We start from the raw sequence: 21,834 nt of genomic DNA, 5'->3' as shown, positions 1-21,834 counted from the left end.
TAGCCAATAGGAGCCCTCTCACCGCCCGCCCGCTGGCTGGGAGGCGGAGACTCGTCTCCTTTAATCCCGCCTCCTCCGCTGTCTCATTGGCTGGGCGGCCTGCCGGTCACCGCGCGACCTCCGGCGCTACATGAGCGGCGCTGCGTCTTCCTGCTGTGTAGGAGCGGCAGCATGGAGGAGGTCAGCGGCGCTCAGCTGATCGCTGAGGCTCTCAGGGCGCAAGTAAGAGCGCGGGGCTTATGCTTGGCGCGTGTTTTCTAAGCCGTCTTTTGGGAGCCGTTCTGATTTCTAACGTTTCCGTTTTAGAATATCGAGTACATGTTCGGCGTTGTCGGTATTCCGATCACTGAGGTGGCAGTCGCAGCGCAGGCAGCTGGAATCAAGTACATAGGAATGAGAAACGAGCAGGCTGTAAGTATGCCAGCTTAGATCCCAGGTGTCACGAGTTAGCCTCAGGGACGTGAGCGTTTTGATGGCATGACGCTGGTTCTGCGTTTGGTTTTTGTTTTATTTCCCACCAACATCAGGTTTATATCTGGCTTTCAAGAATTGCTCGTAGATTGCTGCTGGATGGCTCACAGATGGCCTGCCAGCTTTCTGTGCTTGGATTTTCACCTCTGTCCTTATCAGTCTTCTTTAGCTGGCAGCAGAGAACAAATAATTTCCTTCTCTCCTGAACCAAGTGGACGTGAGCTGTGTCTTTCTGCTGTCTTACCCCAGCGTTGTTACATTAATGAGTGTGAGGTCTTAGAGAGGAATATGTGCCTCTATGTGGAAGATCTCTCTCTAACACTAGAGAGGCAAATACATACTGTCATGTTTTAAAGATACATTTGGTTCCTTTGAAGGATTGGATTTTGATATTCTTTATATTCCCATAGGTCATTTAGCAGCTATTCTAACTTTAGTTTTGGTTATTAACATGATAAAAATTAGCTTAGTACTGTCTGTAATTAACAGAGAAGATTCCTCTGCAATGCCAAATTAGATGCTTTTCTACTTATCACTGCTTACTAGACTCTTTTCTGATAGAACAAAGAAGACGAGAAACATCTTTCTCTGTAAATCATAGAATCATAGAACGGCTTGGGTTGGAAGGGACATCAAGGATCATCAAGTCCCAACCGCCCCCTGCCTTAGGCAGGGATGCAAGCTGCTAGATCAGATTGCCCAGGGCTCCATCCAGCCTGGCCTTAAACATCTCCGGGGATGGGGTATCCACAACTTCTCTGGACAGCCTGTTCCAGCACCTCACCACTCTCAGTAAAAATATTCCATTTACTTCCAGTACATAGTGAGATATTTTTGCTTAGGGGAAGAACAATATTATGATGGCTTATTTTAGTGTCAAAATGTTGAGATTTCTTTAATGGCATCTTGTGAGGGTTTTTGTTTTCTTGATTACCCTCAGTGGAGACTTTGGCAGTGAAGAGAGCAAGATCCTTGTACACACAATATATTCAGTGTACATTTAATATTTATGCATCGTAGTTCTAGTTGTCCAAATTTATTAGCTGTATTGTTGTGGTGCTTGTGTGTACAGCTCTGTACTTCCTTTGTAGGTAAAGGTAGATGTCTGTAATCTGAGATTTATGGAAGTCAGATGCACGCCTCATTTTAAGACTAGCTGTAGCAAAAGTTTGCAGAATAAACTGTTAGATTAGAAATATCAGATGAAAGCATGAAGTTGAAAGCTCAGTGATACCGTCAGTTATCTTTAGCTAATCTCCTATGGCCTGCAACATGGTACAAATGTGCTAGTAGTAGTTTAACTCCTGTCCCATATGGCCCTTGAACTGGGTGGTTATGTTGCAACTCAGTAGCGGCATGAGCCTTTCCCTGAGTAATTACAGATTGTTGTGATAGATTTAGAAGATTGATAGGTTAGTTTTAAACTTAAAAAAAAAAAAAAAAAAAAAAAAAACTATTCATTAACACACATTGGTAATGTTTACCTCTTTAACAACAGTTATCACTAGATACTCAAAGCAGTCTGATTTTGAGAATCATATCCTATTTATGTCATGAGTATTCAATATACTGCATCTAGTGCAGATGCTCATAGCTGCCAAGGAACCAAGCTTGAGAATCTTCCAGTATAAGGAAAGAAGCAAAACAGACCTCTCAGGTTCAATGCCCCTCAGGTTCGTGATCTCATTTTGTACAATCTTTCAGCCTGTGAACAGTTTAGAACCCTTGGCCTTCCTGCCTGAACTACGGCCAGTGCAGTACTGGATGGGTGTTAATCTCTCAGGCCAGAACAGGTGCCTTTCCTATTACACCTGGGTTTTTTTGGTGTGTTTTGTTGGCTTTTATTTTCCCAAGCTGAGCCACTGCCACTTTTTCTAAAGCAAAAGCACAGTCTCCCCAGCTCTCAAAGCAGCACTTTTGCATTGGCCAGTAATTGGCCATCAGCATAGTTGTTTATTATTCTGGTACCCCCGCTTTCAACCTGTGGCCATATTTTCAAGGCCTGTAATTAATCTGTTCATTGTAACAGAATCTGACATCATGTACCAAGCATGAAGTTCAGGTTGGTGCAGCAAGATTTTGCCACACACTGATTGCAAGTCTTAATGCCAGTCCCATTGCATTTAGCATAAGGGGCTGCAGGGTTGCTCCTTGACATGGCAGTATTATTTTTACTGGACCAATGTATACAAAAACACTTAAATATAATTTACTAGTTACATTATGTTAGTTTACTTGTATTTGAGTTGAATTTGAGGGTAGTATTTAATGAAACCCTCCTTGTCTAGGAGCAGCAATCCTCTGCTTTGGCTATCTTTCAAACCCAGTGTTCACATGAGTGGTTTCAAATTTGAAGTTCAGTGCCTGTATCTGTTCTACCTGCGTTTCTTGCTCATGTTAATTTTAAGGTTAATGGACTTGATGGTCTTTAGTGTCCCTTCCAACTTGAGATATTCAATGATTCTATAAACACATCTTTGTAATGGCAAGGGCAAAGGGCTGCTTAAGTTCTGTTTAAGCTGTGATTATCAGGGAAACATCTTTACCTGCTTAATTTCAGTACTGCTGTTGAATGTTATGTACATACCATGAAATGTGCATATGTTAATAATAACTGTATAACTCCACAATATTTTCCATAGGCTTGTTACGCTGCATCTGCTGTTGGATATCTGACTGGCAGGTAAATTCTATATTTATCAACATTTATAATGATATAATTTATATCAACTATATTATATTCAACAGAAGCTTGGTTTGGAGCTGGGTTTTTTTTTTTTAGTGTGTGCAGATGTAGAACAATTAAAATGAAACATCAGTTTTAAACTATTTGTCATCGGTTATCAATATTTCTATTGGTACGATTCAGGGCAGGAACAAAGAGATGCTGAAAGTCATGTAATAGTGTGACTCTTATAACTGCCTGAAATTTTTTCCTTTTGGTTTCTTATGTGTAGTTTAACACTGCTGGTATGAAGGGCAGAACTAACAGCCATTGTTTGTTGCAACGTGGTAGACCTGCTCTGCTGTACCTTAGTCTTGTCATATCACTCAAAAAACACCTTGTTGATATACAGAGACTAATTACATGGTTGCCTGTTTATCATGTGCTTCTCCTGACACGAAATGCTGGATTTTCTTCTTCTCCTGCATTTTGCTCTTAGCGCTGCTGGGAAGCATTCTGTGGCCTGTGAAATAAAGGGTATTGCTGTTTGGGTATCCTATGGATCTTTTCCTGAAGTCAGCAACTGGTGTGCACTTACAAATGCAGACTTGATGCAGATGATCAATCCCTTTCCTATCTGCAAATATTAGACCTGTTTTGAGGTTTTTCTTCTTTCAGTAATCCTCAAAAATAAGCTTTTCTTTTTTTCTTCTTCTCATTTCTACATAGCCCACAGAACTGTTGGAGAATGCCCAGTAATTAAGAATGATGATTTTTATCTCTTTATCTGGAATAAGATGTGCCTGTGCTTGATTTAGACTATAATAAAGTTTGCCTTGAGTCAGATCCTTTTCTCTCCTTGTGAGCTCTTTTTGTTGATACCCAGTGCTTAAGTGGAGTTGAGACAACTTAGGTGGCTTACCAAATTCCACATAGGCATTAAATGATGGAACAGATGTGGCAAAACAAATAAAGTGCTGCGTAATCACGATGCTAAGTATGATAAGCCACCATATGTTTTGGACCTGTTTGTGGGTAGCACATGACAACTGTTCACTTGCTTTTTTATTTGCACTGGTGAAGATAAATAATTTCTGATTGCATTATCTGTGGTTAGTCCTTCCTACAAATCCCACGTTCATGCATTTGGACAACATGAATAGAATTTTAATATCTTATTTTTCAACATCTTACTCATTTTTGTTTGTGACTGTACTCACTTTCCTTTTTTCTTTCTTTTTTTATTTTTCTGTCCAGGCCAGGAGTATGTCTTGTAGTTTCTGGTCCAGGTTTTTTACATACCCTTGGTGGGATGGCAAATGCAACGATAAATTGCTGGTAATTTAATTCCATTTTCTCTTTAAAACTCTTCACTGTTATTTGTTGTAGATATTGAGCTCTGCACTATTTAGTATATGACCTTCTTTTCTTCTTGTAGGTAGCGAGTTGTGAATTCTTCATTTGTGCCCCCTAAAAGTAACTTTTTGTGTTCAGCTTTTTGTATCCTCATGGATAAGTTTTCCTTTTTGCCCTACCCTAGTATGTGTTTATTGAAAAGTCTATTGATATATCTTATTACATGGATGCATTTGAAAATGAAGGAAAGATACACCTTGTAACGCTTTACTGAGTTTTGGAAGAATTTTAGAGTTTTTTCTATACTTGAAAGCCATAACGCTTATGAATTACTGTATTTTCCATATTTCATACAAGAACAAATTGACAACTGCACTGTTAAAATCTGTATTTGCTCCCCACACAGACATTTTGAGGGGTGATTAAGCACTGAATTAAGTGATGGTATAGAGTGATAGCGTTTACTCCCACAAACCTTCACTGAAATGTGGCAACCTTAGCTGGTGGTCTGCCCCTAAAAGCTGTTCAGACTGCTGCATGAAGTACTTGGGGCAGAAGCTGTGTAGTACCACATACGCGTGACCTGGAGGAATAGGTTTGTAATGGCTGATTGGAAAGGGAAGGTTGGTAATGGGAGCTCTACTAAACAAAGTCTCTGACACTGAAAAAAGTTCTGTAGTGTTCAGACTTTTTTTAATTTGTCAGTAGCTATTGACCAAAGTTTTGCTATCCCTACATGACTTTAGATAAATAAGTTTTTCTTTTGAACAGTCATGAATTTAGCAATAAGAATAAATGTTTATGGTGCTTGCTGGTGAGTTTACAGGACGTGTTGTTCTTTTCACTCAAGCTGATTCTTGTATGAGATAAGCTCTGTTTACTCAACTTCATCTTGTGTAAGCCTCTATTCTTGGCAAAAGGATGAGGGAGTGACTTGTTTACTTGAAGACACTGTAGTAAGAAGGAGATGGTTTTCACTAAACAAACCACAGTTTTTGAACAGGCATTTTTCCACGAGCCCCATCAGCCTTGCCTTTTGCCTGTTACGTGCCTTAGGGAGAGAAATAAGCATACACGAAAGCTAAATTCAGCTTTATGAAAGTAATTTTCCGTGAGCTCTTTCATTATTCAGAGCTTCCACTGAGTGTTAGAGAGTCTCAAAAGTGTTTTCACCTTTTCAGTTGGCATTTCTGGTGAAAGACATGGTGCTTTGCTTCAGAGAGGAAGACTAGTGATTTTTCTGTTGAGTTTACTGATGAGGTTTCTAGTCTATTTCACTAGACAGCAGCATGAAGACTTGGTCAAGCATTAAGGAGATAAGGTGTTAGAAGGGAAGAGAAGCCAAGCAAAGGGAAGGAGAGGATCACTTCCTTCAGTAGCAGCTGTTCCTTATTCCTGCTTAATGTGATGATGAAAACACGATACATGCTAAGGTGCGTGGTTATACCAGTCTAATTGTCTGCCATGAAAAGGGACATAGGCCCAAATATTCTCCACTCATTGTAGGGCAAGATTAGAGTTCACTGTTCATGTCTTGTGACTCCATGGCATGATACCTGGTTTTGTGACATGCTGCTGTGATCTGAATTTCAACTTGCTTCTCACAGAAGTGGGCTAATAGCTGAACTGGCCCCAATGGTTCTGACTTTAGTAACTTAGTGATAGTCCTTAAAGCTCAGTCTGAATTATCCTCCTTGAGCCTGGAAAGCCATTCTTCTGATTCCCCTCTGTTTAGCCCCTCCCAGGTGAAAAAACTCTTATGGAATGACTGGAAGAAAGTCAAGCACTGACTGACTGAGTAGAAGTGCCTTAGTTTACCATGAAAGCTTGTCCTACCAAGCCGTCAGACATGTAAATCAAAACAACTAGGTAGCAAGTGAGGCCTTGGTAAGCTACATTTCCGAGGGTAAAATGTGTTAAAAATTACCTACAGGTATTCCACCTTCTCTCCTGCCTCATTCTGAGTAAAAGTGTTTGTATTTCAGGCTGTAAAAGTAGTCAGCAAAAAATAGTTTGCAATAGTTTTAAGATTTCATTAGACTGGCGTGGTGCAATACTGTTCTTTACCTGAGGTTGCAGTTGAAATGTTTTTTCAGTTTACGTAAGTTCTTCACTTGCAAATCCATGCTTGGTACTCTTATTAGTTTAATTGCAGTCATTGTTCTTCCTGTTTCACTGTTTTGGACTTAATTAAATCTAACTAGCAGTAATAAGCACTGCTCTTACAAATGCGTACTGTTGGACCAGAAGTATAGAATGGTGATCACATAGAGGAAAACTCTTATTTCTGGTTGCAGTTATGTAACTCAAGCTCAAAGAGGGTAGATTTAGGTTAGATATAAGGAAATAGTCTTTTGGAGTGAGGGAGGTAAGGCAGCGGAACAGGTTGCCTAGTGTTGTAGTTGATGTCCTGTCTCTGGAGACTTTCAAGTTGAGGCTGGATAGGGCCCTGGGCAATCTGATGTAGCTGTGCATGTCCCTGTTCATTGCAGGATTGCTAACTGATCCTTAAAGGTCCCTTCCAGCTCCAAGGATTCTGTGATTCTAAAATTTCAAGCAGAACCAGATCTTTTTGTAGTATAATTGTTGGGGCTTGCCATGTTAAATATATAACATTCTCTTCATTGTATGTGTATGTTGTATATTGGAACTACTACTCCTAAATAGTATTTATTTTGTTTTATTTATTAGAACTTTTAAATAAAAAGAATTGAAAAAGAGAAGTGAAAGGAATGTAAAGTTTGTTGCAGTGAAACAGACTGATTGTATATGGATAGAAGTAATCATTTTGCTGAGAGGAGGGGAAAAAAAAAAAGTACCATCAGCAGAATAAAATATCTACAGAGTATTCACCAAATGCATTTTCCATAAGGATTTGTAATAGAAGTGAGATACAGCCTGAAGTTCTAATCTCACCATGTCCAGGTATTCAAACTGAGGTTTAATATGTGGCAGAGGATAGTCTGAATACGAGTCTTGGATCTAGATAAACATATCCCAAAATATTAGGAGTGTCTAAACTTAGGGCTATGCTTTGAGTGTGCTGTTTATGTTTCATCTTAACACATTGTATATATAAATGCAATCAAAGGAAAGGCTGTGTCTAAGGAGAAATCATTTAGAAGCCTGAAAAGCTAGGCTTGAAACATTGGGTCAGTGTTTCAGTTCAGTATGGATGAATGTGCAAATTAATAAGAGAGCTTTCTCTTCTTGATCAGCATTTAGCACTTTAGGAAGTTCAGTTTTGACCCACAAACTCAATGAAAGACCAATTTTCATTCACCGTGGGATAATGATTGTGTTTTGCAGAACTGACAACAAAAGTGTTTTAATGTGGAATGTATTACCCATATTGTAACTTAGCACCACCTTTCACACATAGCTGTAACCAGTTTAAGAACAGTGCCCCTTATAATCATGTTAGGTTTTTGTTTGTCTCCTTGGTCTTTGGAGGTTTTTTTGAAGTAAGAACTGAATGCAAGGAAAAGAGCTGTCAAATACTTAGTTAATTTCTGTTGCGTTCCAAGTGGTATGCAAAGAAAATTGATTCTGAAAAGATCACTTTCTACTGTGTTTTTTAGTTCTAGTGTCTGCACATTAATTGTCTCTTGCAAACAAATCTTAGTATTTGTTATGAGAGAAATGGTCATTTCTCGCCAACTACTTTGTCAGTTATGCTACCAAACTAATTAAAATAGCTAGCAATATGAGTTATTTAGAATTTTTATTCTAGATGGAGATCATCTCATACGGCCAGAATGTCCTCAGACTGGTGAGCGCTGCTAGGAAGTCAAGCATGATATTTAGGATTTACTCCTGTAGTATGCTGGTCATATTCTATTCCTGCTGAGGTCTCGACAATATTAAGATTTGATTGTAAAGTAAGTTTGCAGATGTGATTGCAGTTATAAAAATATATGTATGTATGTGTGTTTATACTTTCCTAGGCCTTTGATTGTAATTGGAGGCTCTTCTGACAGAAATCAAGAAACCATGGGAGCTTTCCAGGAATTCCCACAGGTACGCAGACATATCCATTTCTCCGAAATGGCTTCAGTTAAATAACTGGTGATATTTTTCTTTAGCATAGGAGTAAGAATCCCAGACACTGGCATTTCCTAACAGATTTTATAATGCTGTTGATTTGCTCCATCTACTGGTTTAAAACTGTCACTATGCACTTCACCAGACCACTTGGAATTTCTTTGTCCACAGCCACACTAGAATTCGTGCTGGCCTTCAGGTTCTCAGCTGGGATAAATCACCCTTGTCCGTCTCATCTGAGATGAAAGAAAGAAAAATAAATTTTCCAAGAAAAAGAAACATCTCTTTCTGGGAAGAAATATGTAAGAGCCTCAAGAAAAAGTATAGCTTGCCAGTTTACACCACAAGAGGAACTGCATTTTTCTGCGTGGGATTTGATACCTTGTTGCTTTTAATTTGACATTTTTTTCAATTTATTCATGTTGAAGTGAGTTGATAAATCAGTGTAATGGTTATATGCATTTCTTTAGGTTGAAGCTGCTAGGCTGTATAACAAACTATCTGTCCGCCCAAGCAGCCTGGAAGTCATTCCTGCTGTTATTGAAAAGGTATGAAAAAGTACTGAATTAACAGCAGAACACCAAGTAGATGACTCCTACTGCATAAGGTCTGTGGGGTTTTTGTTGTTGCTGTTGTTTGTTTGTTTGTGTGTTTTGGGTTTTTTGTTTCTTTGTTTTGTAAAGTTGTAACTACAACTACTTCAGTCCTGCAAATGTTAGGCAGTGGAGTAAGATCACAACCAGAAAGGTTTTTTTTTTTTTTTGTAAATTCTGCAGGCATCATAGCTGTTTTCAGAAGTGCAAATTCAGCAGAGTATTTACCTGTAACAGAAGAACTAAGAATGTAATAGAAGATAGTTGTCTTGTTTTTCTCTGTTCATGCTACTTGAAATAAAAATTCAGCATAAAAGTTTATTTTAGTGTTTCCAAATACAATTGCTTATAATAGAGTTGTCTTATGGCAAATTAATGAAAGAATATAAATCTAGTACTGTGCATAAACAGAAATGTAAATAACAGTCAAACCTTAAATTAGTTGGTATAAAACAATCCGAGGGAATTTTCCCTGTGATGATTCAGTAATTTTGAAACAGCATGTTTCTTCACTGCATACTGTGATCTTCAATCTTAGGGGTTTTTAACAACCTTTCAAACAATGGTTAAAATTCTGATTATCTTTCCTTTCTAGGCTGTAAGAACCAGTATATATGGCCGCCCAGGTTCCTGTTACATTGACATACCTGGGGATTTTGTGAATCTTCAGGTGAATAAGAGCTCTGTCAAGTGCGTACAGCTTACTTTTAGTTTCGTGTACTTTAAGTTTTTTTGCCTTAAGAAAAAGATAAACAGCAACAAGAGATTACATGTTTTAGTATAAGGCAGCAATAATAACATGAAAAATTCAGCCTTGAATTTTAACTTTCAATTATAACATGTGATATGGATTGTAGTTTATGTTGAAATGTGTGAAAATGAATAAATTCCTGTGATGGTGTCTTAGTCACACCAATCTGTGAATCTCTGAAACGATGCATGTTTCTTTAATCGTGCAAGTAGCAACAAAAACTTCAGAATCTGTTTTAAAGATGTGCTTGTCCTGTTCTGATAAACTCTGTGGGTAATGCAGGGATTTTTGTGCTAAGCAATAGGTTTTATTTTTTGTTATTCCTTGTTTTGATTTTTTTATTTCTTTTTTTTTTTTTTTTTTAAAGACCCTCTTCTGCTTTGCTTCCAGGTATGTAGAATGCTGCCCACCACCTCCCATCAGCACAGCTGAGCACTCTGCTGTATCTGAAGCAGCATCCATCATTGCTCACGCCAAGCAGCCTTTGCTAATCATTGGAAAAGGTAGTATGCTTTGACTGTATAAGTGTAGGACGAGAGCAGTGACTAAAGATATTTCTTTTCCCCTCCATTTTACATTCTACATAAAAATATTGAAAGTTGACGTTAAAATCTTTTTTTTAAAGCATTTTATTTTGTTCTGTTTTTCATCTGTTAAAAGAAGAGGCAACTTAGGAAATACAAGTTAAAGAAAAAGAAAAAAAGAAAAACAAACAACAACCAGATAACTGTATTCTTAACTGTAGAACCAGTACAAGAAGTTCCAAAGTTCCAGACAAATTGCATTAGAATACAGAAGTGATATTCTCTACCACTGTCAAGAAACAAATTAACCGAAGGTCACTTTCCCATGTGGACTTACCGAAAGTGCCAGGCTATCTGTCATGAAGCAACACAGCAGATGTTGCTGTTACTGCTGCTTTGTAGATTTTCCATCATACTCTGCCAGTGTATTTCATTTCTGAAAGAGGAGTGTCCCTAAAGACAGGGGATAATTATTTTCTGTGCTGGTTCACTTACTTTAGTCGCTTCTTCTTCTGGAATGTCAGTCGATGCAGGAGCATTTCTATGGAAGATATGGGTTCACTAGGTGTAATAGAACTGAAATAACGAACTAATTTCATCCACACAGTTCTCCTTCAGACTTTGGAATAATCTGCATCTCAGAGAAAGATTCTGTGTTTAACCGGAAACTGAAATAATTAAGATTAGATGGGTCTTATTATTAATTAGGTAATGAAACTGTAGATAGTAAGTATTTCAGAAGAAGTTGGTTTGTATTTTCCTTCCCCCTGACCTGATACACATGAATCAATGGGTGTTTCTGTGACAGGTAGAAAGCTCAATGTGTTTTGTTGATGTCAGCAGTTGAGAAATGCTGTTTTTTCTACAAATGTAATCAACAGATGTATCCAGATGTTCTTCTGTGTATTCTTGTTAGCACAAACTCATGGACTTAAGCCATTGCACAGGGACCAGTCAATTCTCAGCTGTCTGGGCATCCCTAATTCAGCTGCTTTGTACTGCAGAAAGCACCACAGAATAAATGTGTGCACAAATACTGATCTTCTTCTTGAGATCTTCTTTGAGCTTCTCCTGTTTTCATTAAAGGCTTATCATAGACCTGCTGTGGTAGATTGTTACAACACCTTTGATACAATGGCATAAACAGGGCAAGCAAAAAAGGACATGATGTGACACAAATGCCATCTCCCATTGTTGCTGCAAAGCTCTCTGTACCGTAATATAGAACTTCACCTATGGGAAATGTAAAACCAAATACCTCTTTTTTGTGTTTTATCTTTTGAGTTCTCTAGAGTGAAAAATAACAGACAGCTTTCATAATGGGAAGTACTACTCTTTCTGCCTCTAATGTAATCTAATTGAAATGCAGGTGGATGCAGTAGGTTTCTGTAGTGTTAAGCAGTCCCTTTTGTTTCATTCAGGTGCTGCTTATTCACGTGCTGAAAGCAACATCAGAAAGTTTGTGGACCTTTCTGGACTGCCTTTTTTGCCTACGCCAATGGCAAAAGGAGTAGTTCCTGATAACCATCCAAACTGTGTAGCTGCAGCAAGATCCATGTAAATATAAAGCAAGACTTCTAACATCTGAGGAAACAACTGGGAACTGGGGAGGTTTACAAATTCCAGGGAAGACAAAATGTATACATAAGAAATTGTTTCAGCTGTATTTTGTACTTCATTATAGAGCTCTGAGGATCTTGCTTGAAAAGAAGCAACAAATTTAGGTGTATTGCTTCTGACAATGCTTAGAATGCTGGCCAGGAAGATAATTCATCTGAGAGATAATATTCTGTAGCTAATAAAACCTGTGTTGTTATCATGCATTTGATGACGTTAAAGGAAACTGATGAACAGTTCATCTGAAAAACTTAGCTTAGTGGTCTAGAAAAACTATTAGCCTTTTATTTTAACATCTTAAACAGAAGCGTAAGATGCACGCATTGCAGTTCAAGTTCTGCTGTCTGCTGTATTTGCACGGTGTTTGCAGTACACCTTCACAGAACAGAAGTGTGGAGCAGTGAACGTCAGCACAGTGAGGTGGTGGGTGGTGAAACACTGTTCATAAACAGTGGGTCACTTCTGCTGGTGCAGATGTCTATGAGCACAGTGTGCAGGCTCATGTTCATTGCTCGCAAAAATGCATAGCTAATGGTGGTGACTATGTCAAAAATAGTGTTTTGTAGCTGAGATTTTGCTCTGTCATATAGTGTTCTCATGCTCTTCATATCTGTTGTGTAGTTTCCATGGATATAAATAGGAATTACTTTCTGAGCAACCTATGTATATCCTTGTGTTTACTGCGATGGTTAGGATTACTTGTAATTTTGAAAACACTGTTAAATTTATCAATTATTCTTCCTCATCTAATTCTCTTATTTACCTTGGTAGGGCATTATTACATGCTGATGTAATCATCTTGCTTGGTGCGAGGTTGAACTGGATTTTGCATTTTGGACTTCCACCAAGGTTCCGACAAGATGTAAAGGTTATTCAGGTGAGGAAGAAAACAGTTGTCAGTTAAGGATGTCCTCTGTGTTCCAGCATTGCCTAGAGTAGTTTTTGCTAATTATTTTGGTAGCATAGTTCATGTGAAAAATACTGCCATGCATACAGTGCAATTGAGTGTATATAGGTGTGGTAGTTCTGTAGAAATAGTTCTGATTTCTTTAATTTTTATTTAGTTTTTACTTCCTTGTATTTTTTAAAAAAATAGTTAGAGTTTTTCCAGCTGTTAAGGAACTGGTGTTGATGTCGTGGGAAGAGCAGATGCTTGTGTGCAATTGACTAATGCAGGATTAGACTCATGATGTGTATGTGAGATTTGGAGCACTGGAATTTCAGTGACTGAAAACAAATTGTCCTGAAATTTGAAACCTTTCTTACTGTTTGACTGCCCTCAGCTGGATTTTTTCAAAATATAATTAGTTTCAGATTCAGAGTCAATCAGTCTTTGCAAGAACTCAGTCACTCAGTAATGCTCATGGGAAAAGAGAAGGAAAGGCTGTTCAACCAATTAATTATTTGGATGTGTGCCAGCTCATAGAAAAGTTGTTAAACTGATTATGCCCTCAAAATCTTCTCCTGTAAGAGTCTATGATTGAGAAGTAGTTGGCTTACTTTGATGTGCCTCTCCAGCTTTCAGTGGCCTGGAGCATCATCTCTCTTTCCAGAGGAGTAGCAAATTTTAAACTAGAATGCCTTTTGACTTTTCAAATCAATATATCTCTTATGTTTTCTTTTTCTTAAAAAAAAAAAAAAAAAAAAAAAAAAGCATCTTTTCTTTAAAAACAACTTTTTAAGCTCATTTAGAGTTGCTTTTTCACTGTCAAAGGTGAATATTAAAATTTTATTTTCAATAAAGAATTTCCTGATGTCATTTCAGTGAAAGAGAAAGAAAACTACCTGTACAGCCTGAACAAGGTATAGAGTCAATGTTCCTCACTTGAATCGGGGGGAAAAAAAATCCCTTTAATATTTTTGAGTTAATGGTAGTCTTTCTTTTTGAAATACAGATTGATATTTGTGCAGAAGAGTTGGGGAATAATGTGAGGCCAGCTGCAATGTTATTAGGTGATATAAGCACCATAACTAAGCAGGTAAGGTAATGTCAGATGTCTTCCTGTTTTTACCTTAGTTGTCTCTTACGTTATTTTAAAAAAAAAAAAAAAAAAGAGCATTTTCTTCATGCAATATTTTCATGCTTTGTATCCGGTTTAGTGCCAAATTAAGTGGTAAAGATTATGATTTGTGCAGGGATCTTTCCTGATAACATTCTTGATGCTTGTGGTATTTTTAAATATGTTGAAAGAAATCTGCAACATCTCAAATATTCTTCCAGCTTTTAGAAGAATTCAGCAAACGACCTTTAAAATATCCCTCTAATTCAGAGTGGTGGAAGAGACTAAGAGAGAAAATGCTGAACAATGAGGAAAGATCAAAGGTAGTATTAAGTTAAACAAATCTGTTTTCTCACCTTTAGAGGGACTGATACACAGTCAGTTTTATCACTGCTCTGTACTCAAACTCCTCATTTACTTTGGACATTCACACAGAATGGATTCATTCTTTGTTTTCCTCTGTAATTGTGCTGTTTAGCAAGGCTGGTGGCTGCATAATCTATGTCAAATGCAAATAGCTTTTAAAGCCAAGATGCCACAGATACTTAGAATGTGTGTAACTTCATACAACTTGTATTCTGCATGTTCAGATGCACTTTTCCAAAGTGGATTTTTAAGTAGATTGATTGCATCAGACCGCCCTTTCGAACTATTTCCCAGTACTCAGATGACAGTGCTTAGAGTGATCAGCAGTGGGGAAAAAAAATGGTTGAAAAAAAAAATCATGCATCTCTCAGGTTAAACTGAGGTTAAACTGCCAGCCAAGGGAGCAGGTTGCTGACCACAGTGAGCCTCAGATAAATATGTTGTGTCACCAGAATAGATAAAGCAGACCTGGAAGTATAGCATGGAAGTCCAAATAACTTCATCCCTATCTAACATAGTACATTTTTATTTCCGTAGTTTATTTACATGTCTCAGATCTGCATCTTATTCTAAATTCTTTTATTTTTAAGGATTTAGCATTACAAAAATCCCTGCCCATGAATTATTACACAGTCTTTCATCACATCAGAGAACTGATACCCAAGGACTGCATTTTGGTAAGCGAAGGAGCAAACACCATGGACATCGGGCGCACTATGCTTCCTAATTATCATCCCCGTCAAAGGTGTGATATTTTCCTTGTGCTGGCTCAACAGACTAGATTTATATAAAACAAAATTTTTTGTTTTATATTTCAACTTAACTTCCAGTTAAGTTGGGGAAGAGTTTACATTTTTCCCTTTTTTGTAAGTAAGGACACAGTAATGTTAATTGCCTTTTTCATATGAGATCGCACGTGTCTGAAAGCAAGTTTTAAAAGCTAACCCTAGAATAATCTAGTTCTTCTTTTGTATCCATTATGTGCTTCGGATTGAAATGATAAACAAAATTAGATTTATATAAAACAAAAGCATCGTGGTCCAGAATTTCTGTCATGCTTTTTAAAGATTCTAAGTAAAATAAATGTATTTATGTTGGAGAAGATCTGTAGGGATGTTATACACGCCTATACTAATGTCCTTTTGTAGATTTTCATCTTTCTCCATGATCTGTCTGTGTAGTTTGCAACACAAGAGTGATAGTTTCTCATTATTTTTTGTGGAAAATGAGTAAGAAGCATCATATTAAATTCCCAATCTAGGTGCTTATTTCTGTAGTGTAAGGTAAATCTTGATTTAAAATAAAAACATAAAATAGAGTCTGATGCTGAAAAGAATTCATACAAAACAAGTTTTTCTTTGAAACAGCACTTGAAAACAAAACAAAACAAAAAAAAAAAACAGGAAAAATGTAAGAGGAATGACCTCATCTTGAAAATTGTGTTATATATTGAGCACACTTTCATGTAAATCTGCATGCTTAAAATGTAGTCACCCAAATTTGAAAGTATAGGTATGTCATTTTATGGACAGCTATCCCACACTTAAGATGATTATAAATGGGAATTAAGTACTATTTTTTGAACAGGAAGGAAAAGAGCAAGTTCTGACTGTTGAAGTGATGCTTCTGATCTGACTGGGAAGCTTAGAGCCTTTTTGTGAAATTAGCACTGAAGTTTTAAGTGACCCTAAATATTTCTTTGTAAACAAAACAAAAACTAATCAACCGACCAACAAAACTTACTTCCAGTTAAGTTGGGGAAGAGTTTACATTTTTCCCTTTTTTGTAAGTAAGGACACAGTAATGTTAATTGCCTTTTTCATATGAGATCGCACGTGTCTGAAAGCAAGTCTTAAAAGCTAACCCTAGAATAATCTAGTTCTTCTTTTGTATCCATTATGTGCTTTGGATTGAAATGATCTAACTTAATTACAGATTGCAATTTGATTTCTGAAGTTGAACAGAAGGCTGAAGTTTGGACAGCATTATTTAATTGATGGCCTTCAGACTAAATTTTCAAGGAATTAAATATAGAAAGATTTCATGTAGTCTGCATATCTCTGGAGTAACCACATGTTTTTTGAAATATTGTTACTATGCAAGTTAAGAGCGTGTAAGAATAAACTCTCTTTATCGGAATACTACTAGTGTATGATAGTTCTCAGTTTTAATTAGTTTTGGTATGTTTGTCTCAAAACATTTGCAGTCTTATCTAATATTTAACTGAGTATTAATAATCCATGTCTGGTATCTCTATACATATGTTTATGAAACAGTATTTTAATAATCTGTGAGGAATTGTTAGAAGTTGAGATAAAGCTTGAGTAGTTAACTTGGAAAGTAATTGTGTGTTCTCGCCCTTAGGCTTGATGCAGGTACTTTTGGAACAATGGGAGTTGGACTGGGTTTTGCCATAGCAGCTGCACTGGTGGCCAAAGACCGAACGCCTGAGAAGCGAGTCATCTGCATAGAAGGAGATAGTGCTTTTGGATTTTCTGGGATGGAAGTGGAAACTATTTGCAGGTATTTGGTTTTTTTGCTCAGGAAGGCCTTCTTCATATATTGCCAGTATCAATTAAACTAGAAGGCTGAGACGCTGCTATTAGACAGGGTGCACTTAAAAATGCATGAAAACAACCCAAAAATATACAGAGTAGTTTTTCTGTTCTGCCACGCGATGAGTAGATCACTTTTCAGATTGATGTGATATATATGTATATTCTATTAATCATTTCCTTTTTACTAAAAAGGAATACTTTTAATGCCTTATGAAAAGGTGCAGGTATTTCCTAATTCTTCCAAATACATCTCTTTGTAGGTACAACTTGCCAATCTTGATTATCGTAGTAAACAACAATGGGATTTACACTGGTTTGGATGCAGGCAGCTGGAAAGAGATGTTACAGTACGGAGATCCTATTACAAGGTGAATTAACAAGTATGTCTTGTTAATTAAAGTAGAAGTGGCCAAAATGATCGTTCTGTTTCACTTTTAATGCTTTGTGATCCAGATGGAAGTCTTTCATGAAGTTAATTTAGCCCTGGGGTAAGTTCATGTAAATAAGAACCTGTTACCAAAGGCGAGGAACTAACTAATATTCCAGACTATTGTTTGGACAACTGTGTGGCATAGAAATTGTACACTCTGCTAGTCATCTCAGGTTCCTGCAGCAGTTCAAGCTCCATGGTATGGAGTTCATAGTTGGCCAACCTCCAACATGCCAGTCATCTCCAAAACTACCTGAGGCTTTTGTTGCAGCCTCTACATTGGTCTTCTGCTTCTAGAGCTAAGATCCCTGTACAGGGGGAACTAGGCTAAAAGACTGCTCCAGATTAAAATGCAGCCTAATAGTGGCAAAGGAAACACATTCCTCTAGCCCAGAAGAATTTATCAGGCTGGAACAATAATAATTTCATACTTGAAAATCAGTGCTAAAGTAATTAAATTTGTCAGCCTGGCAACTCTTCCTTGCCTTTTATCCAAAGTTTCTATTTCTTCACAGTGTACCTCCTGTTTCCCTCCTTCCAAATGCACGCTATGAGAAAATTATGTCTGCCTTTGGTGGTAAAGGATACTTCGTTAATACACCAGAAGAACTGCAGAATGCTGTGAAAGCAAGTTTGGCTGACAAGCGAGCACCTTCTCTTATAAATGTAATGATTGATCCACAGTCTGAGAGAAAGAAACAGGTATTTATGTCTTCTATTTTTTGTGAGCTTCACGTGGGGATACATCTTAAGTACTTAGGAATCATCATAAAAGCTGCGAGAATGTTGAGGTGATTGCAAGGCAAAAAGATTCTCTTCAGATTTGGGAGATTTACACTGCGTTGCCTTCTTTCCTTGTTGGTGGTTTTTTTTTTGTTTTTTTTTCCTTCACTGGCTCTTAACAATACTCAGTCTCTTTACTGACTGTAACCATAAGTAGCAGTTGTTCCTTTTCACTCTTGACAAAAGGAGACACTTTTTTTGTGATCAGACATTGTGAAGTAGATTCCATCTGGTAGTTAATACATCTTTGTATCCTATTCCTCTTACTGTGTAACCATTCTGATGCATATTTTATTCTATTGTTGTTTTGTTTTGTTTTTGTTTTTGCTTCCAGGAATTTCCCTGGCTTACTCGTTCTAACCTGTAAAAGAAGATGAAGTTGGCCATGGTGCAAGACATGCATGAAGCAAAACTAAACTGGTTTCCGGAAGAGGGAACAATGCAACTCTTACGTAAACAGTGGAACAAAATGGAATTTAAAAATTGATATCAGAGTAATCTTTAAGTGATTAAATTAAGTAACTGTGAAGTGAACAGGACACATTTTAATGTATATCAGACTCTCTTAGCAAAGATGATAAGGCTGCATAACTTTTCATTTACTCAAACTTACAGTCATCAAGATTTGTGAATTAAAATTTTAGACGTTCTGGAAGAAGAGAGTATGCTGACAGTTTTACACTGTTAGAAATACAGAAATTGTAGGCAGTCTGCAATTAGAGTAGCTTCGTTTTTAACTGATGCTACTTGTTTTGAGACCTTATCTTGTGATTACTGAAATGAAGTATTGTGCAAGTGCTCATTGGCATAATTGTGCTTTGGAGCCAAGTGGGGAAACAGTCACTTAATAATTTTACATGATGCTTTTTTAGCTTCTAGTCTAGATAGAAGCGGTGTGTCAGAAATAACTTCTTTACTGCAAGGGTGATGCAGCACTGGAACAAGTTACCCAGAAAGGCTGTGGTGTCTCCTTTTATGGAGATACTTATGACCCATCTGGACACCTACCTGTGTGACCTATTGTAGGGTACCTGCTTTAGCAGGGAGGTTGGGCTTGATGATCTCTTGAGGTCCCTTCCAACCCCTGCAATTCTGTGATTCTGTAACAAGGACTGATTTTGTCTATTGCACTTGAGTTTGAGATTTTGAAGAGGGCAGATTAGTCTTCTTGAGGCTATATCTATTGCATCTTCACCTGTTGTTGCATCTGGCAACCTGACCTAGAGCTCACACTTTAAAAGGAGCTTTTTCTCTGTGCTTCTGTCACAGTGACCTACAGCAACTATACTTCTGCAGTACACTACCAAGCAGGTTGCTTTATTTGTTCTTCAGTGCACTGGGAGGTTCTTTGTTGTTACATATGTATAAGAGAAAACTGTGGCTCTGATTGGGTTTTGGTGTCTTTACTGTCAGTTATTTCACCAACATTAAGTGTTACTTAACCAATCAAAGACATTTGTATGAATGAAGATATTGACTGAGCTGGCATGAGATCCTTGACTACAGTTAGGTTTGCTGTAAAAAGCAAACCTTAGTTCTTAAACTTCAGTCTGGGCCTGGCAGGAGGCTGTGGATTACTATTAAGCAGCATTATCTCCACACACTTCTCACAAGACAAAGATCACTGCAGATTACTGGAGATACCACTATGCATGCAGTGTGTTTAGTGATATTCATAGTGCCGCATGGCTACTTGAGTCTATGAAGGTAATATCCACAGGATGGGTAAGAACTGTAAAAAGATAAAATCGACTGAGTAGATGCAACTCATGAATAAGTATGAGACAGGAGAGTTTTGTTCTGTGGGGCCTTCTGCAGGAAAAGTGGAATGACATTGGATCTTGTCACAGATTTTCTTTCATTCTTCCTTCATGCTCTCCACAAATTGATTTTAATATGTTGCAGCAATTAAACACACTGCATTATGGTGATTCAAAATATCTGTAGAAGATAATGCTGGGACTAATCAGAGGGGAGATCATTTGTATTAGATAAGCAAATACAGAGATTCTTGTTTTATATTTTTTTAAATCAATAAAAAGTGATTTTCATGGTGTTTCTTCTTTAATGATAGAATCATAGAGCCATAGAACTAACTTGAATTACAGCAGCTTTTTATGTCAGCTGTTAGAAATCAGTTTAAGTTGGATTTGTAGAAAATCTTGTTGAATAGCCACAATAGCATGCACTGTTCATTTTAATAGTTCAAGACAGATGGAAAATGGAAAGTAAAGAATAGAAACTGGAGAGGTGATAATATCAGTTTAGATGCCACTGAGCTTTTGAAAGTTCAGAAAAGAATTGGCACAATTTCTGATAGTTTTTAAATAGACTAATGGCGTGATATAACACAAACTCCTACGTTGTAACAGCTAAGGATAAGTATTTCACATTTCAGTAGAGATGGAATGTGATCTCTTCACAAGGAAAGTGACATTTGTACTGCTTTGTTTATGTGGCATAGCTGCTTGATGCTGTGTTTTACACCATGGAACTGCATCTAAGGGGGATGTTTGGGCAGATTAAACTGTATGAAGGACAGAGCTGAGACAGAAAGTTGGTATATCTGAAGTGTCCCCATATTATTAAAGGGAGCGAAATCTCCTCAGAAGGTTTAGAATAGTATTTAAATAGGTACTTCTGGGGGCTTTCAGGTAAATACAGACCATTTGAAATTTTGGTATACCTGTTTAGATGGGGAAGGAAACCCAGTGTTCAGGCCCGCAGCACTTGTCGTCTGTAAAGAGAAGACAGCAGTATGCACTGAAGGGGCCTGTCACAAACCTGTGACGTACAGGAGGTACAAGAAAAGCATTACAGGTAATCTAAGTCTGGAACCACAGTTAATCAGCCAAAACAAAACCAAAAAAGAATTGCTAGGTCATTGGAAATGAGGAATAAGCAAATTTCCTCACAAGATAGTGTGATGTGTTGAGTATGTGTTTCTGCAGTCTCTTGGAATGCTCGGCTTGCTAACGGTTAGTTTGTAGTAATTTTTAATTGTTTTGTGTGAATTTTAGTCCCTAGTGAGTCGTGTTCTGCTTTGGGAACATTTGGGCATGTGATGAATGCTTACTTTCACTTGTTACAGCCTTACAGCGCATATTCATCTTGATGAGGAATCAAATGTGTATGTAATCTTTCTAATTTTGTTTTTAAACACCAATGCAAAATCCCAAATACACCTGAAACAAGCTGCAGTGAATCTTGAGGCCTGCCACAGTACCCAAGAAACCAGCAAACGCTGGCTGTAAGCCAACGGAAGACTCACTAAACGTGAGCAACTTCTGTCCTGACCAAATCATGATGCTTTATGTAGGAATCAAAATCCCCATTGCAGCTTTTATGCTATTTACAGAGCTTGATAGCTGCAGTTAATACAGAAAAGTGTGTTTTGTACTCCCCTGTACTTAATGACCTTGTAATATCAGACACAGGTATCAGATCTGATCATTGTAACAACATACTGGCAGAGGGACTACTGACTTATTTAATTATAACTAACTGGGTACTGTAATGAGTGAGAAACAGTAATTCTGAAGGAGATGTATACTGTTTCTTTTGATGATTTGATGGAAACCAGATGGTTAAGGTTTAAAGAGGCCCTTCCTGCTAATTATGGCACATGCTAATATAAATGGAAACGATTTCAGTGTCTGTTGTTTCCAGGAATATC

The 21,834-nt window shown here is 37.5% G+C and overlaps 1 protein-coding gene across 2 annotated transcripts; it reads left to right on the top strand.

Moving 5' to 3' along the window:
* The first annotated feature begins 86 nt into the window (after positions 1–86).
* On the top strand, positions 87–20,209 carry HACL1 (2-hydroxyacyl-CoA lyase 1). 2 transcript variants are annotated; one of them, XM_085226293.1, is made up of 17 exons: positions 87–222; positions 307–411; positions 3,114–3,154; positions 4,394–4,474; positions 8,440–8,512; positions 9,007–9,084; positions 9,725–9,799; positions 10,248–10,383; positions 11,826–11,961; positions 12,793–12,898; positions 13,917–14,000; positions 14,243–14,344; positions 14,978–15,132; positions 16,752–16,910; positions 17,206–17,313; positions 17,891–18,077; positions 18,493–20,209. In XM_085226293.1, exons 1-17 carry the CDS (start codon positions 172–174, stop codon positions 18,523–18,525), a joined length of 1,710 nt encoding a protein of 569 aa, XP_085082419.1. In that variant the 5' UTR covers positions 87–171; the 3' UTR covers positions 18,526–20,209. The 2 variants fall into 2 exon arrangements, with proteins under 2 accessions (XP_085082419.1, XP_010711124.1); XM_010712822.4 differs by having other exon boundaries at positions 9,725–9,819; positions 10,271–10,383.
* The last annotated feature ends 1,625 nt before the right edge of the window (positions 20,210–21,834 follow it).

The sequence above is a fragment of the Meleagris gallopavo genome, chromosome 6 (genome assembly GCF_905368555.1).
Source record: "Meleagris gallopavo chromosome 6, MGAL_WU_HG_1.1, whole genome shotgun sequence".
NCBI classification, from domain to species: domain Eukaryota; kingdom Metazoa; phylum Chordata; class Aves; order Galliformes; family Phasianidae; genus Meleagris; species Meleagris gallopavo.
The sequence above is the reverse complement of the archived record's forward strand: the minus strand, read 5'-3'. Positions and strand labels throughout refer to the sequence as shown.

Excerpts from the sequence above, each read along its gene's own strand:
- HACL1 (XM_085226293.1), top strand. The coding sequence starts at position 172 with ATGGAGGAGGTCAGCGGCGCTCAGCTGATCGCTGAGGCTCTCAGGGCG. Across the intron at positions 11,962-12,792 it reads GTAGCTGCAGCAAGATCCAT|GGCATTATTACATGCTGATG; the intron begins GTAAATATAAAG and ends TTACCTTGGTAG. Across the intron at positions 14,345-14,977 it reads ACAATGAGGAAAGATCAAAG|GATTTAGCATTACAAAAATC; the intron begins GTAGTATTAAGT and ends TTTATTTTTAAG.